The sequence below is a fragment of the Pelobates fuscus genome, chromosome 4, assembly GCF_036172605.1.
Source record: "Pelobates fuscus isolate aPelFus1 chromosome 4, aPelFus1.pri, whole genome shotgun sequence".
NCBI lineage: Eukaryota > Metazoa > Chordata > Amphibia > Anura > Pelobatidae > Pelobates > Pelobates fuscus.
In genome coordinates, this window is record NC_086320.1 from 391,728,577 (window position 1) to 391,745,248 (window position 16,672).

Consider the following 16,672-nt stretch of genomic DNA (forward strand, 5'->3'; position numbering starts at 1 on the left):
TCAATGGAATTCGAGTATAACATGAATATGCAATACAATATGGCAATAATCAATGAATATGCAGTATAAAAACAATATGCAATACAAAGTGGCAGTTTACTTCCTGGTTAATACAGCATTGAATCTACAAGCTGTCAAGACAATTTACGACTTTCTTTACAGAGAGGGAGAGTTTCACTGTGAGAAGAACATTCCTTAGAGCTGCAGTAAAACTTTCTGGCAGAAGTAACCCTTTCAATGCTGGCTAGACCTCCTCTAGGGATTTAAGATCTATTTTTGTGTGATTTTAAATAAAAATTAATATTTAAAAGTCATAGTCTTTAATCATTTCCTTGCATCCAATGATAAATCTTACTATGTTACATAAGCTGATATTTTAATTAATTTGTCTAAATAGATATTTTATCTTATTTTAGAGCCAATCAATACAGCTGGATAAATGGTCATGATATGCTAACGTGATATTAATCACACAAATACATTAATGGCTATATTAATCCCAGCTGCAGATGGGATGCTATAACCATATATATATTCTTTAATAATTAAGATTTCTAAATATGAAATCAAACATGATTTATCCAGTCATATATCATGCTATTAATTTTAATTAATTTAAATTAATTAATTAAATGCCTGTATATTTACCAGTTAAGTAGATATTTTCTCATCAGATATTCTCAGGTAGCTAAGTGTCATGGATCTCTTTCTCTGCATGGAGTGTAAGAGTTTCTTGGTTACTCTGATCGCCCGATTCTGCCTGGATCTCTCTCAATCCCCAGAGTGTTGTAATGTCTCTCTTCAATCTTTGAATTTTCGAATCTCCTCTCTTCCCTTGTCTTAACTTTTTAAAGGGAAAAATTCCTTAGGTGATAGCCAATCACAAATGTGGGGTGTGGTTGCCTTCTAGGTAATCATTTTAATATTCGAACTCAAGAGAGCAGCATTGTTCCACTAGGCATACCTATCCAGGAAAGAGTTAACTTTTCCTGGTGGCTATTTTTGACGTCATTTACGTTATCTTTATGTAGCCTATAACTTATTTTTTCTGTAAGATCACAGGGTTTTTCTCAGTTTTGTCCAGACTATGCGTCTGCAAATTCTGCTATAATTCCTAATATGACAGTTTATAACACTATAGATGAACTCAAAATACAATGAGAATCTGTTGGTATAGAAAGTAAAATTTAATTATTTAATCCTCTGTCACCCAGGTCTGGGTTTTTAGAATTTATTATATTCCATTTGCAATTAGACAGTCTGTCCACCCCCATTCTCAATGTCTTATCTATTTGGTTTGTTTATATACACATTCCATTCAGCTCTGGCTAAGCGGTCAGTTTTAGAGAAAGGAAAGAAATTATGTGTCTCTTTTGTTAGCTTGAAGATACAAAATGGAGTCTGGTCTGTTTAGCAATGACTTCAGAATATACACTTTGTATTTCTATCATAGCACAAAATGTCTGCCGATATAAATACCCTGACGTGACACAGACAGACAGACACACACACACCATGATAGACAGACACACACCATGACAGACAGACACACAGACACACCCCATGACACACAGACACACCCCATGACACACAGACACCATACATACAGACAGACACACACACACACACCATGACACAGACAGACAAACTCACACTGACACACATAACTCCTACCATATACACATAACTCCAGGGGGTCGTGCAGTGGCTGTCTGTGCTGGCGGCCGCTGAGGCAAATGTTCCAGAATAGAGGAAGAGCGAGAGAAAGTGTGGATGAGATATGAGGGAATAAGATCAAGGAAATCTTACATGGGTATATACTCTAGGTCTGTCTCTTTAAATATTATCCACAGAAATACAAAGTAATGCTATAATAAAGCATTTACCAAAAAAGCATATGTATAAAGACACATATGAACACGCAATGCGTGGTATATAAATGAAAGAGATATCATACACACAGACCACTATAGTATTAAGTATGAACACAACCCAAACATATAAAAAAATGCAAAAAACCATACCAAGATAAGTGAGAAGCAGGGACAGAGTCAATAAAAAAAAAAAAAAAAACCAACGTTTCGGCTGAAGAGCCTTTGTCAAGGGAGCATCCCTTGACAAAGGCTCTTCAGCCGAAACGTTGGGTTTTTTTTTTATTGACTCTGTCCCTGCTTCTCACTTATCTTGGTATGGTTTTTTGCATTTTTTTATATGTTTGGGTTGTGTTCATACTTAATACTATAGTGGTCTGTGTGTATGATATCTCTTTCATTTATATACCACGCATTGCGTGTTCATATGTGTCTTTATACATATGCTTTTTTGGTAAATGCTTTATTATAGCATTACTTTGTATTTCTGTGATAATATTTAAAGAGACAGACCTAGAGTATATACCCATGTAAATAAAAGTTTTATATATATATATATATATATATATATATATATATATATATATAGTGTGCTCCTTACTCTATTCACATTGTCAGGATTGGTTGAAAGGTCAGAAATATGCCTTCCCAGGAGAATATGGGAGAATTGTAATCCACCAAACGAAACAGGAGTAGTGCTATCAGATAGGGATAGCCAGCTCTTAGTGAGTGCGAGGGAATTTGAGATAAGGTCATGTATAGCGGTCTTATATTGCTACTGATGGAGCGAGTAATGTGGTCAACTCAGTGATGGAAATTACTAGGTCACTCACCAAGTATACGTTACAATAAAAGCCATTTTATAGCACATCACCCTAACCTTCAAATGAAATCACAATCTCCAGATACCAAACTCCTGTGCCACAAAAGCCATCCCATTTCACATATCTGACCATGTGCCTGAAATAAAAATCACCACACATTCCAATCAATAGAAAGATAGTGATTTGAGTTTAGTGTCCAACCTCAAACTCCTCTATTCGTGGTTCTGTCAATAGTCCTAGAAAAGTGTCCATAGGACAGAGCAAATCCCATCTCAGTCTGGCCTTTGTCCCATGACTCCGCAATTACAGCCCTGTTAGTGTAGGAATATCTAGACTGGAACAGAGCATGGTGGCCTTACAGATGACAATCCTTAATATGAACAGATTTATTCTTGGGGGGCTGCCAGCAAGGGTTATTCAATCCAGAGTTTTATTAAAAGCAGTGTTTTGGGGGGAAGGAAAGTAAAAACCACCACAAGAGGTCGGACAGAAAAAGACGGGAGTCTATTTATGGATTTTTCCAGTTTATTGATATGTACAGAAGAGAAAGCTTGGTATAACAGTAAGTGATATGTTGCCCCCAGGGCTTTATAGGAGCACAGATGCACTGTGGGTGCTTTGCCTTGAGACATTTACATACAGATACCAAGGTTGATTGGCACAGCATGTTTACTTGCTGCTGGTGTACTTTGTGACTGCCTTGGTGCCCTCTGATACAGCATGTTTAGCCAGCTCTCCGGGGAGCAGAAGACGGACGGCTGTCTGGACTTCACGACTGGTAATTGTGGATCGCTTGTTATATTGGGCAAGACGAGAAGCCTCACTTGCAATACGCTCAAACACATCATTTACAAAGGAGTTCATGATGCTCATGGCTTTACTTGAGATTCCAGTGTCTGGGTGCACCTGGGGAGAGAGGAGAGAGTTACTGGATGTATGGGAAGGTTCAAAGGTAGAAGTGTATGGCACAATACTGAGGGAATGGGATCGACAGCATTTACCAGGTTTGGTCACTTCACTCTAGATGTTGCCTTTTAGGAGACATTGTCAATAAAGCAGCATGAGTCTTTTATAGCATTAAAGGATCACAAACCCATTTTCCTGACACTATAATCATTAGGGTTCCCTCCCTTGGCGCTATAGGGGTAAAACCCCTTCAGCCACTTACGTTTATCCAGCCCCGTGACCTCTCCTTCCCCCTCAGACGTCAGCTTTTGAGTGGAGCCTAATGCACATGCGCGGTCAGGAAGACAGCCACTAGAGGCTGGATTAACCCTACAAGTTAGTTGATCATAGTAAACATAGTTTACATCTGAAGGGTTAAAACCTGGGGGACCTGGCACCCAGACCACTTCATTGAGCTGAAGTGGTCTGGGTGACTATAGTGGTCCATTAAGAAGGGACACTCCAAGCACCAGTTTAACTTACTACCTCAGTAATAGTTTAAATATTTACAGTTTTTATACAACAGACATAAGGGTTTTGCAAAATTCTGCCCCCCAAGCCAGCCTCCTTAGCAACGCCCCCACACAAAAAATAAAAAAAATATAAAACAAGACACACCTTCATTATCAAAGTACGTGCACAGCTCAGCCACTGACAGCACTGAGTGATCTAAACAATAAGAATGAGATGACACCCAGGGAGACATAGTAAGGATATCACTCCCGGTTTGTAGTTTCTCCAACGGTCTGCAGCCAGGCTGTGAATTAAAGACCGCGAGGGTCAAACTGTACGTACACCGATAAGTTTTTCTGGCATGAGGGACTGTGGCTACAAAGGCAGTCTTAAAGTGCAGAATTCAGCAGAACTTTATTGCACAAAAATGTTAAAATATCCATGTTAAGGAGGCATTAAAGTCTTATTGGTGCCCAGAGTGTTCCTCGAACACTATGTTTCTATTGATTATTTATGGATGTCTGGATTGACATAAGTAACAGATGGAATAAATAAGTCACAAGGTTTTCTTGTATGAGAAGTCTGGAATGTTGATTGGGGGTCTTGTCCTTCTATGACTAGAGTTATATGCCGACGTCAGTATGGGCACATCTATATAGTAACTTGACAAAGGAACACAAGGTCTCTTTCTCGGCTCTTCTTCCTGAATAACGATGCAACTCTCCCTTCAGGAGTCCAGCAATTACCATCTGTAATCATCCTTTGTTGTTTTATTATGTATCCGTAACTCTAAGAATAAACCTGAAGAAACCGTAAGTCAGATTGCATATTAGTACTTTTCATTAATATAAACGTATATTAATGTGGCAAGCCTTTGACCCAAGAAATACACAAAAACTTACATATCAATCAACTCTAGTCGGTCCTCACACCTCATCCCTCTGTCAGTCCTTACATTGGCTTCCTGTTGGAGTCAATTCAAAGTGCTAACCCATACCTATAGAGCACTGAACAATTCTAGCCCCTCTTGTACATCTCTTCACAGATCCATAGGTATGTCCCTTCTCGGTCTCTCCGCTCTGCCCATGACCACCTCCATATGGCCAACTCACGCTTGCAGGACTTCTCACAGGCAGCTCCCTTCCTATGGAATAGCCTGCCTACCCCCATCAGACTCTCCCCTAGTCTTCAATCCTTTAAGAAGTGCCTTAAGACCCAATCTCTTTAGGAAAGCTTATGGCCTCCCAGAGTAACCTATACCTCACCTCACATACCTGTCTCTTGCTCTCTCCTAAAGAGCAGCCCACCTTATTTGACTGCAAATTCCTGTACTATTGTGTTTTACACCCCAACTCCTATAGAATGTAGGCTTGTTTGAGCAGGGTCCTCTTCAACCCATCGTTACTGTAAGTTTTCTTGTAGTTGTCCTATTTATATAGTTACATCCCCACTCATAATATTGTAGAGCGCTACGGAGTCTGTTGGCGCTATATAAATGACAATAACTGGAAAAAGACACAGAAGAAGAAACCAAGATTTTACAAACATTAATATTTTGACAGAGAACAAAAGCCCAGATCATTTAAAGTGTGGCTTATTCCTGTAACCAGGGCCAGCCTTTGGGGTGTGCGAGCTGTGCGGCTGCACAGGGCGCCATGGCAGCAGGGGGGCACAATGTGGCCGACAGCTCTCACACTCCCTGCCCTCCCCATCATCTAGCAGAGAGAGACTAGGAGGCGGAGCTAACCAAGGCCCGAGTCTGCTGCCTGGTAAGGGAGACCATCTACACCTATGATGCCCCCCTCTACCCCTATAGTGTCCATGCTCCCTCTATCTACCCCTATAGTGCCCCCATCCACCCCTACAGTGCCCATGCTTCTCCCCCCCCCCCCCCCCATCTACCCCTACAGTGCCCCCATCCACCCCTATAGTGCCACCTGCTTCCCATCTACCCCTATGAAGCCCCAACTCCCCCATCGACAGGGGTAGTTGATCGGGAAAGCATACAGGCTTCAGTACCATCTTGACCGGGGTTTGCGAGAACGTGTAGCCGAAATAGATTCCACACACTCGATGACCAGGTACCACTGCTTGTGTTCAGGAGACAAAATGGCCGCCGTGAAGCCAGTACAGGTGCATTTACTAGAGGCGCTTTCAGTTGCTGGAATCGCTGCTCACACTCTGGGGCCCAAACTACCTGCCTAGGAAGGTTCTTATGGGTCAGGTCAGTGAGTGGTTTGAACCCATCCAATAGCCAATCCACCATCCTCTGAAAGGTAGCCGGAGCGTTTTTAATCCCACAGGGCATGACCCGAAACTGGTAGAAGCCGAATAGGGTGACAAACGCCGACTTAGTGATGGCATCCTCGGCTAGGGGAATCTGCCAGTACCCATTACAAAGATCGATTGTAGTGAGGTACTGGCCCCTGGCCATCTTATTTAGGAGCTTGTCGATCCTGGGCATAGGATAGGCGTCTGACACGGTTTTGTCATTCAACCGCTGGTAGTCTACACAGAAGCAGGTTGTGCGTCCCGCCTTGGTGCTAGTACTACTGGGGAGGCCCAGAGACTGTCAGATGGCTCAATGACCCCCAGTTGGAGCATCTCCTGGATCTCCTTCCACATGTTTTCCTTAACCGACTCAGGGATTCGGTAAGGTGGCTGGCGTAGCGGTAGCTGTCCTGGGGTTTCTACTCGGTGAGTAGCCAAAGGAGTGTACCCAGACAGGTTGGAGAAGGTGGCCCCCTTGGCCGTGATCAATTGCCGTACTTAAGTTCGCCCCATCTATCCCTATATTGCCATTGTTCCCCGTCTACCCTAGTGCCACTGCCCACTTATCTACTGATATAGTGCCCCATCTACCGCTAAAGTGCACACAAAAAAAAAAACACTATCAATACGCACATATCAGACACAGTCAATACACCCATTACAAATATTGCACACAGCCAACAGATCACAGAATCACGTCTGACACACACGATAAATATAGCTGACTTCCGAGTTCCGGCCAATCAGAACGTTACCGCGGATTACCACAGGAAAGCTCTGACACTAACTGCCTGAGCTCATGAGACCGTGACTGATGGTCTGCACCCAGTGAAGGCACCAACCAGATTCCCAGCAAACTGGTCACCAGAGATCAGCATGCCCTCCTCCATGCAAGGTAATGACAGGAAAGAGGGGATAAGTGTTTGTTTTAACTTTTCATTTAATAAGTCCCCTATACACATGGATGGGGGGGCGCTGTAAAGATGTTTCGCACAGGGCGCCTGATGGCCGGCCCTGCCTGTAGCCACATCCCTAACATGTGCAGGCTGTCAAAAATGCTGCAAATTGGGTCATTAAAGGGCAGAGTCTTGACATCAGATCACCAGAGGAGTTAAGGAGATGTGGCTAAGGGGAGCATGGGTGGAAGTGCCTAAACCAGCAGTTCCAAAACTGATGCGGCGCCCTGGGAAGAATAATAATAAATAAATGCCCTCCTACCCCCACAATAACTCCCCCTATACACACTGCCCCCACACATCATGGCAGGTTGATTACTTACTCTGGGAGGGCACTACTGGCACCATAACCATTACAAAGTGCTGTAGTGGTTATTGTGCCTGGATTGTCTCTTTAAATAATTCACAAGTGCCCCTCCCAAGATTAGGTTCTGGATCTGCACTTGTACAGCAAGCATTTCTGCCGAACAAGGGCCCAGTATATGCAGTCTAGGAAATGGTTTTAACTTGGGGCACCTTGGAAAAATATTGAAATATTAAGGGCGCCTTGAAACTAAAAAGTTTGGGAACCACCGGCCTAAACCTGAAGCTTCCAGCTCTGTCAGTAGTAGTGGAGGCAGGGAGCAGCACCTAGTCCCAGACACCTGGGGGTTTTGGTTCTCTCACCCTGGGATAAAGCAAGTACCACTCCTGCTAGCAGACAGGGTGGACTAGGGCCCCTGAAAGCCAGAGATGCAGAATTCATTCAGGGGAGGTTTTTTTGCCCAAATACAGTTTTAATTCTCAGGAGTTTAAAAAAAAAAAAAAAAAAAGGCGCAGATTTGCAGAGAAATGCTATATACCAGTAACCCCCGAATAATACACACACACACGCAGCGTCACCCTCAGCCGTTACCAGTAACCCCCGGATAATACACACACACGCAACGTCACCCTCAGCCATTGCCAGTAACCCCCGGATAATACACACACACGCAGCGTCACCCTCAGCCATTGGCAGTAACCCCCGGATAATACACACACGCAGCGTCACCCTCAGCCATTGCCAGTAACCCCCGGATAATACACACACGCAGCGTCACCCTCAGCCATTGGCAGTAACCCCCGGATAATACACACACGCAGCGTCACCCTCAGCCATTGGCAGTAACCCCCGGATAATACACACACGCAGCGTCACCCTCAGCCGTTGCCAGTAACCCCCAGATAATACACACACGCAGCGTCACCCTCAGCCGTTGCCAGTAACCCCCGGATAATACACACACACGCAGTGTCACCCTCAGCCGTTGCCAGTAACCCCCGGATAATACACACACGCAGCGTCACCCTCAGCCGTTGCCAGTAACCCCCAGATAATACACACACGCAGCGTCACCCTCAGCCGTTGCCAGTAACCCCCGGATAATACACACACACGCAGTGTCACCCTCAGCCGTTGCCAGTAACCCCCGGATAATACACACACACGCAGTGTCACCCTCAGCCGTTGCCAGTAACCCCCGGATAATACACACACGCAGCGTCACCCTCAGCCGTTGCCAGTAACCCCAGGATAATACACACACACACGCAGCGTCACCCTCAGCCAGTAACCCCCGGATAATACACACACGCAGTGTCACCCTCAGCCAGTAACCCCCGGATAATACACACACGCAGCGTCACCCTCAGCCAGTAACCCCCGGATAATACACACACGCAGCGTCACCGTCAGCCATTGCCAGTAACCCCCGGATAATACACACACGCAGCGTCACCGTCAGCCATTGCCAGTAACCCCCGGATAATACACACACGCAGCGTCACCCTCAGCCGTTGCCAGTAACCCCCGGATAATACACACACGCAGCGTCACCCTCAGCCAGTAACCCCCGGATAATACACACACGCAGCGTCACCCTCAGCCGTTGCCAGTAACCCCCGGATAATACACACACACGCAGTGTCACCCTCAGCCGTTGCCAGTAACCCCCGGATAATACACACACGCAGCGTCACCCTCAGCCGTTGCCAGTAACCCCCGGATAATACACACACGCAGCGTCACCCTCAGCCGTTGCCAGTAACCCCCGGATAATACACACACGCAGCGTCACCCTCAGCCGTTGCCAGTAACCCCCGGATAATACACACACGCAGCGTCACCGTCAGCCATTGCCAGTAACCCCCGGATAATACACACACGCAGCGTCAGCCGTTGCCAGTAACTCCCGGATAATACACACACGCAGCACCACCCTCAGCCGTTGCCAGTAACCCCCGGATAATACACACACGCAGCACCACCCTCAGCCGTTACCAGTAACTCCGTCCAGTACAGAATGTGTGTTATTTTTCTGCAATCAGTTACCTGTTTAAGCACCTTGTAGATATAAACACAGTATGTCTCACGTCGTTTGGCTTTCCGCTTTGAGGGCTTCTTATCAGCCACTTGTTTGCCTTTGCGCTTGCCAGGTTCAGCATTCATTGTAGTGAGCACTCACCACCTCACACTGTCCCCCCATACTCCTCTTAAAGCCACCCAGTGAGTGCTCACTAGACACACCTGGAGAGTATTGCACCTTCTCAATGAAAGGAAGTGTATTGCACTGAAATGGTGGCTCCCCACTAATGGGGCAATTAGCTCAGCAATGAATTCAAACAAAGAGCTGTGATTAGAGACGCAGTCAGCATGAACAGGTTAATCAAAGGATATTCACTAAACTAGGAGATATTTCTAATCCACCTGGGAAGTGAAAAATTCTCCCACTCAGGGGTCTATCAACTAAACTTCAAATTGTAGAGAAATAAAATCCAAACCGTAAAACCTCAACAGAGATCATCAGAAAAAAATACAAATTATCTTTAATCACACTAATTCAACTTTATTTATGCCGGGAAGTTACAATCTGAGTATGACCTGTCCCTGGCCACACTCAGAATAGCCTGCCACTGGCCATACTCCCACTCACACTCAGAGCAACCCTATCCCTGACCACACTCAGAACAACCCTGTCCCTGGCCACACTACGACTCAAATTCAGAATAACCTGCCACTGGCCACACTCCCACTCACAACAGCACCATCCCTGGCCATGACCACACCCCCCACTCACACTCAGAACTTCCCACCCATGACCACACACCCCACTCACACTCAGAACAGCCCTGTCCCTGGCTACACTCACATCAGCACCATCCCTGGTAGTGACCATACACCCCACTCGCAGGTACCAGCATTAAAGTTGTTGCACACCTGCGCTTTTTCCAAGAAAACGATGAGTCTGTCCTTCTGACCCCGATCTTGACCTATGGAGCAACTGGGCGTTGTACGTTCTGGGGCTGTGGAACTGGAAGGGTCAGCTTTGCAGGACACAAGTTGGTTGAATGAAAGGAAGATGAACAAACCCCACAAGCAGGGGGCTTCAAGCCAGCGAAATGCCTGCAAAACAGCTCTGTGTCCAAGTGACTCCAGTCGATTTGCAATCACTGGAGTCACTTGGGCACAGAGCTGGGCCAGAGCTGCTGCAGCCTTGGCAGACACCGACTTGTGGTAGTCATAAAATGTAAAGCCCCCATACTTGTGCCCCAAATCCACCAACTTGTGCAAGTAGAGATCCAGTTCCTCCTGCCTCTGGGGGTAGAGCCGAAAGGCGAGTACAAACTCGGTGATTGATAGTTTTTTATCAAGTCTAGGATCCCTGTCCTTGAGCACCACAGACAAATCCCTGTAGTTATAGGTCATGTTCTCTATAATGTCCTGTGAAGCAATTAACTGTGACACCAAGTTGACATCCTTACCATCAAGAATGTCTTTCCTGATCGTCGGGGGGATTAAATGTGCAGGCGTGATAATATAGTAGACGGAAGTAGTAGAAGTAGACGGAAGAGTAGAAACATTGCCTGAGCTACCCTGTGTGTCTGACACTGCTGCGGCTGTATCCTCAGCTGGCTTATCTGCAGAAGTCTGATGTTTCTCGTGAGCAGTTTCCAGCACTGTCAAGCGGTCATTAATGGCTTAAAGGGAAGCAATTAATAGAGTCATCCTGCCCTGCACTTCTCGCATACATCCAAAACTTCCGCCCTGTGAACTTGTGCAGGGTCTGGGGTCATGGGGTCTGGGGTCTGCGGCAGGTGGGGGCCCTAAAGTAAAATAAGGAGGGGGACCTATTGTCCACCCCCCCGGCCCGAACATTGGCAACTTCGGAACTTCGACACTTCGGAAATTCTGCAATTTCGGTACTTTGACAATTTGGAACTTCGGACTTTCGCGACTTCGGCATTTCGGCACTTCTCTTCCAGCCGCTTAGTAGATAACTCCCTAATTCCCACGGTATTAGGAAGTTATCTACTAGAAAATTACTTAGTATTAGTCAATTATGCCCCTACTCGCTACACCGCGAGTAGGGGCATGTCTATTAAACAGTGAGCAGCCTGTGGCTGCTCACTGTTAAAAAACAAAACAAAAACGTGTCCCCCCTCCCGATCCCCCCACCCGTGCCTGAGCGGCGGTTGGGGGCACTATATCAGTAAAATGGGGGGGGAACCTATTGTCCTCCCCCCCGGCCCCCACCCCTGAGCGGCAGGTGGGGGCCCTAAAGTAAAATAAGGGGGGGGACCTATTGTCCTCCCCCCCTGGCCTGAACTTTGGAACTTCGGCACTTCGGAACTTTGACACTTTGGAAATTTCGTACCTTTGGCAATTTGGAACTTCGGCAATTCAGCAATTTCCCGAAATTCGGCCGAACTGACATTTGCAACAAAACGAATTGCACATGTCTAAAAAGTATAGAAACAATTCTAAACAGGAGCAGTAGATAGGGACAGATACATTTTTAACCTTAAATTTAAATGCCACCAAGGGATTGTATAAATAAATCAGAAATTGTAACTTATTAGCGTATGACTGTTAACACATGCTTATCGTGGATCATACGAGGGTCAAGCTAAAAGAGGCAAGCCCCACGCCAACCCCCAAGGAATGTTCGGCGTATAAGATGCATAAATGCCAGGATAAATCTGTGACCCAACATGAGGAATAAGGCAGAGTGATGTTTCCAGTATGTAAAAAGCTTTACATTGAAATAGCGTAACAATAAATACCTTGTAGCAGAGCAGCAATGCTGTGAATGTATATCTCCACTGTAATCCTCTGGATCTAGAAGGGAAGCACTGGTTAGTAGATATAGCCTGTAAAGGCAAAGGCAAAGGGAAGTTGGTCATATAATAATCCAGTGACAAAAGGCATTTTGTCACATAGCCCATTCCCCCAGTAACTGGACAACACACAGTTCTGGGAGTCGACTGATTTTTATTAGCCCACACACTGCTTTTTATGCACAGCCCCATAGTATGGGGTCTTCAGGGCAAGTTTACAAGGAATTTTCCCAAGATGCAATGGGTCTGAGAGCTAATTGAGCTGGGAATTAAGTTAACGCAATTATCTCTGTTACATGAAATACATAAAATATCATAAAACGTCCCAAAAACATAATAAATTACTACAGGAACCCCACAATTTTTATATCAGCGAATAGCTTGTATCTGAGTGCACAACATATCCAAAAAGCGTTCAGATTGGTTCAGTGGAACAAGATCGCTATTTGGGAGAAGATTTCACCGGATGGCCACTAGGTAATGCCCCAAAAGAGTTACAGAGAATTCAGGGCAGTGGCCAGTCTTGGTTTGGGAGTTCCTGCATGAACACTGACGAATGCTCCCCCTGGCTCTTAGGTAGCAAATGCTTCCCCCAGTCGGTAGATCATATCTCACGTGGTTTGTGTAGTTGATCGGGAAAGCATGCAGGCTTCAGTACCATCTTGACCGGGGTTTGCGAGAACGTGTAGCGAAAATCGATTCCACACACTCGATGACCAGGTACCACTGCTTGTGTTCAGGAGACAAAATGGCCGCCGTGAAGCCAGTACAGGTGCATTTACTAGAGGCGCTTTCAGTTGCTGGAATCGCTGCTCACACTCTGGGGCCCAAACTACCTGCCTAGGAAGGTTCTTATGGGTCAGGTCTCACACTCCCTGCCCTCCCCATCATCTAGCAGAGAGAGACTAGGAGGCGGAGCTAACCAAGGCCCGAGTCTGCTGCCTGGTAAGGGAGACCATCTACACCTATGATGCCCCCCTCTACCCCTATAGTGTCCATGCTCCCTCTATCTACCCCTATAGTGCCCCCATCCACCCCTACAGTGCCCATGCTTCTCCCCCCCCCCCCATCTACCCCTACAGTGCCCCCATCCACCCCTATAGTGCCACCTGCTTCCCATCTACCCCTATGAAGCCCCAACTCCCCCATCGACAGGGGTAGTTGATCGGGAAAGCATACAGGCTTCAGTACCATCTTGACCGGGGTTTGCGAGAACGTGTAGCCGAAATAGATTCCACACACTCGATGACCAGGTACCACTGCTTGTGTTCAGGAGACAAAATGGCCGCCGTGAAGCCAGTACAGGTGCATTTACTAGAGGCGCTTTCAGTTGCTGGAATCGCTGCTCACACTCTGGGGCCCAAACTACCTGCCTAGGAAGGTTCTTATGGGTCAGGTCAGTGAGTGGTTTGAACCCATCCAATAGCCAATCCACCATCCTCTGAAAGGTAGCCGGAGCGTTTTTAATCCCACAGGGCATGACCCGAAACTGGTAGAAGCCGAATAGGGTGACAAACGCCGACTTAGTGATGGCATCCTCGGCTAGGGGAATCTGCCAGTACCCATTACAAAGATCGATTGTAGTGAGGTACTGGCCCCTGGCCATCTTATTTAGGAGCTTGTCGATCCTGGGCATAGGATAGGCGTCTGACACGGTTTTGTCATTCAACCGCTGGTAGTCTACACAGAAGCAGGTTGTGCGTCCCGCCTTGGTGCTAGTACTACTGGGGAGGCCCAGAGACTGTCAGATGGCTCAATGACCCCCAGTTGGAGCATCTCCTGGATCTCCTTCCACATGTTTTCCTTAACCGACTCAGGGATTCGGTAAGGTGGCTGGCGTAGCGGTAGCTGTCCTGGGGTTTCTACTCGGTGAGTAGCCAAAGGAGTGTACCCAGACAGGTTGGAGAAGGTGGCCCCCTTGGCCATGATCAATTGCCGTACTTAAGTTCGCTCCTGAGGACTCAACGGATCTCCTAACTGTTCCTCCTCTAGGACACTTGTCTGATCTCAATCCCCTAGGAGGTCTGGTATGGGAAGGTTCTCAAAATCCTCAGAGGCTGGGGCGCAGATAGCCACTACTTCCTCTGCTCGCTCATGGTAGGGTTTGAGCATGTTCACATGGAGCATGCATCTTCCCGTACACCAGAGCAAGGGCTGCACTTCAGTTCCACCTCCAGGTATGGGCCCTGCTAGGCAGCCTGCAGCTTGTCATTGCGGACCGGTTTTAAAATCAACACCTTCTGCCTGACTTGAAAGCTGTGGTCCCTGGCTCCCCTATCTTACCAAGTGTGCTGGTGTTTCTGAGTCCTAAAATCCAAAACATAAGGGACGATGGGAGTACCATCTGTTCTGATATCCCCCTCCCAGTGTTCTCTAATCAGATCTAGTGGCCCCCTCACTCGTCTCCCGAACAGCAGTTCAAACGAGGAGAAACCGTGGGATTTCTGGGGCACCTCCCGGTAGGCAAATAGTAGGTGCAGCAAGAATCTCTCCCAGTCCCAGGTAGTGGCCACGAATGTGCGGAGCATTTGTTGTAATGTTCCGTTAAACCGTTCGCATAGGCCATTGGACTGTGGGTGGTATGAAGAGTTCATGATTGGCTTAATGCCGCATAACCTCCAGAGTTGGTGGGTGACCTCTGCATTAAATTGGGTGCCCTGATCCGAAATAATCTCTCGGGGAAAACCCATGCAAGAGAAAATCCATATCAGAGCTTCTGCGACCGTCTAGGCATGGATATCTAGTGGCATAGTCAACCACAGTCAAGATATATTTCTTGACGGAGGGACTGTGCTTTGCTAAGGGTCCTGTGACGAAGTGCCCTTCGCCACTTGTGCCTGGAGAGGACTGTAACGGACCATTTTGCACACAAGAGGTTAAAAAACGTTTAGGTGATATTCCCCTTTCCAGATGCACAGGCAGCTACTGTAAGCACCAATCTCCCGAACTGCAAACTACACGAATCCTCCAACTCCCGAACAGGAAACACACAAACCCGGGAAACAGCCGAATAGGAAAAGCATACAATCAGCTTACACTCCTGGCAATTGGCATACAATCCAAATCCCCCAATAACGAGACGACACTTCGTTTTGAGGGTCAAGCAGAATCTGGTTTACTGGGGCTTACTGCCCGACTTTTATGCAGGTCTCCCACCTGGTGGACACTCCCCTAGGGGACCAGATGGAAGACTGGGAAACATATTGGACATTGACCAATCACAGACTTACACATTTCCACATTCCCACAATGCATCACAATCCCTCCCCTCTGCCCTGGAGATAATTGGGAAGTAATCCAATTATCTCCAAGGACAGAGGCAAAACTCCATTACACACATCTTCAGTAAAAAGACATAAAATTAAGTACGGTTACATCTATTACATAAAACACACACATTCTACATATCCCCAGATAGCTTAGATCTGAGCGCACATTATTACAGTATGGTGCTCAGATCACATACATACAGTTCAATCGCAATGGAGCCAAAGTCTTTCCCATAGTCTTTCGTTACACGAATAGGCTCCATGGCATGGCTATCTGGGGTGATGCTGTTCATGGCATGGCTATCTGGGGTGATGCTGTTCATACTACCGTATGAACAGTCCGTTGGTTCCACTACCGAATGCAGAGGTAAGGAGGCTGGCAGCTCAGCGGTGTTCGCGCAATTAAGTGTCCGTTTTCAGTTCCATAGTTTGGGCGCTGAACACCGCTGGCGTTCGGGAGTTAAAATGGCCGCTGCCACCTGTTCGGCAAACGAACAATGGCCACCTAGCGTTCTTCAATTAAGCTGCGGTTAACCGCAGCTTCTGTGCGGTCAATTGACGGCACACTCCAGTTCCCAGGTGGTCCAACGTTCGTTACTTTGTTCGGTAGATTGAATCTACCGAACACCCCGGCAGAAAGGCACGAATAAGCTTTTTAGCAGGGAAAATAGAAGGTTTTAACTGCCGGGCCATAGTCTAAAGGGAGCAGGCGAGCAACCAGCCTTCTCCAGTGCACAGTGGCGAGGTTGGTTCCTCCACAAGGACTAATTGCCAGCCTCTTGCCTTGTGACTATGGCCCCTGGGAGAGTTTGTCCTTTAAAAATTTTATTTGGGCATATTGGATTTTATTGCACTGTTTCTGCCCCTTTGATTCCATGGGAGAATGTGCCTCTTCCTCTCCCCATTTTCCTGTCCATTATTCTCCAGGGGGGCGTTGTCCCAGG

At 46.6% G+C, this 16,672-nt stretch overlaps 1 protein-coding gene across 1 annotated transcript; it reads right to left on the minus strand.

Moving 5' to 3' along the window:
* Positions 1-3,250: 3,250 nt before the first annotated feature.
* On the minus strand, positions 3,251-9,790 carry LOC134608207 (late histone H2B.L4-like). The gene is made up of 2 exons (XM_063450875.1): positions 9,674-9,790; positions 3,251-3,601 (listed from the first exon to the last, which is right to left on the minus strand). The coding sequence occupies exons 1-2, from the start codon at positions 9,788-9,790 to the stop codon at positions 3,365-3,367; spliced, it is 354 nt and encodes a 117-aa protein (XP_063306945.1). The 3' UTR covers positions 3,251-3,364.
* Positions 9,791-16,672: the final 6,882 nt, after the last annotated feature.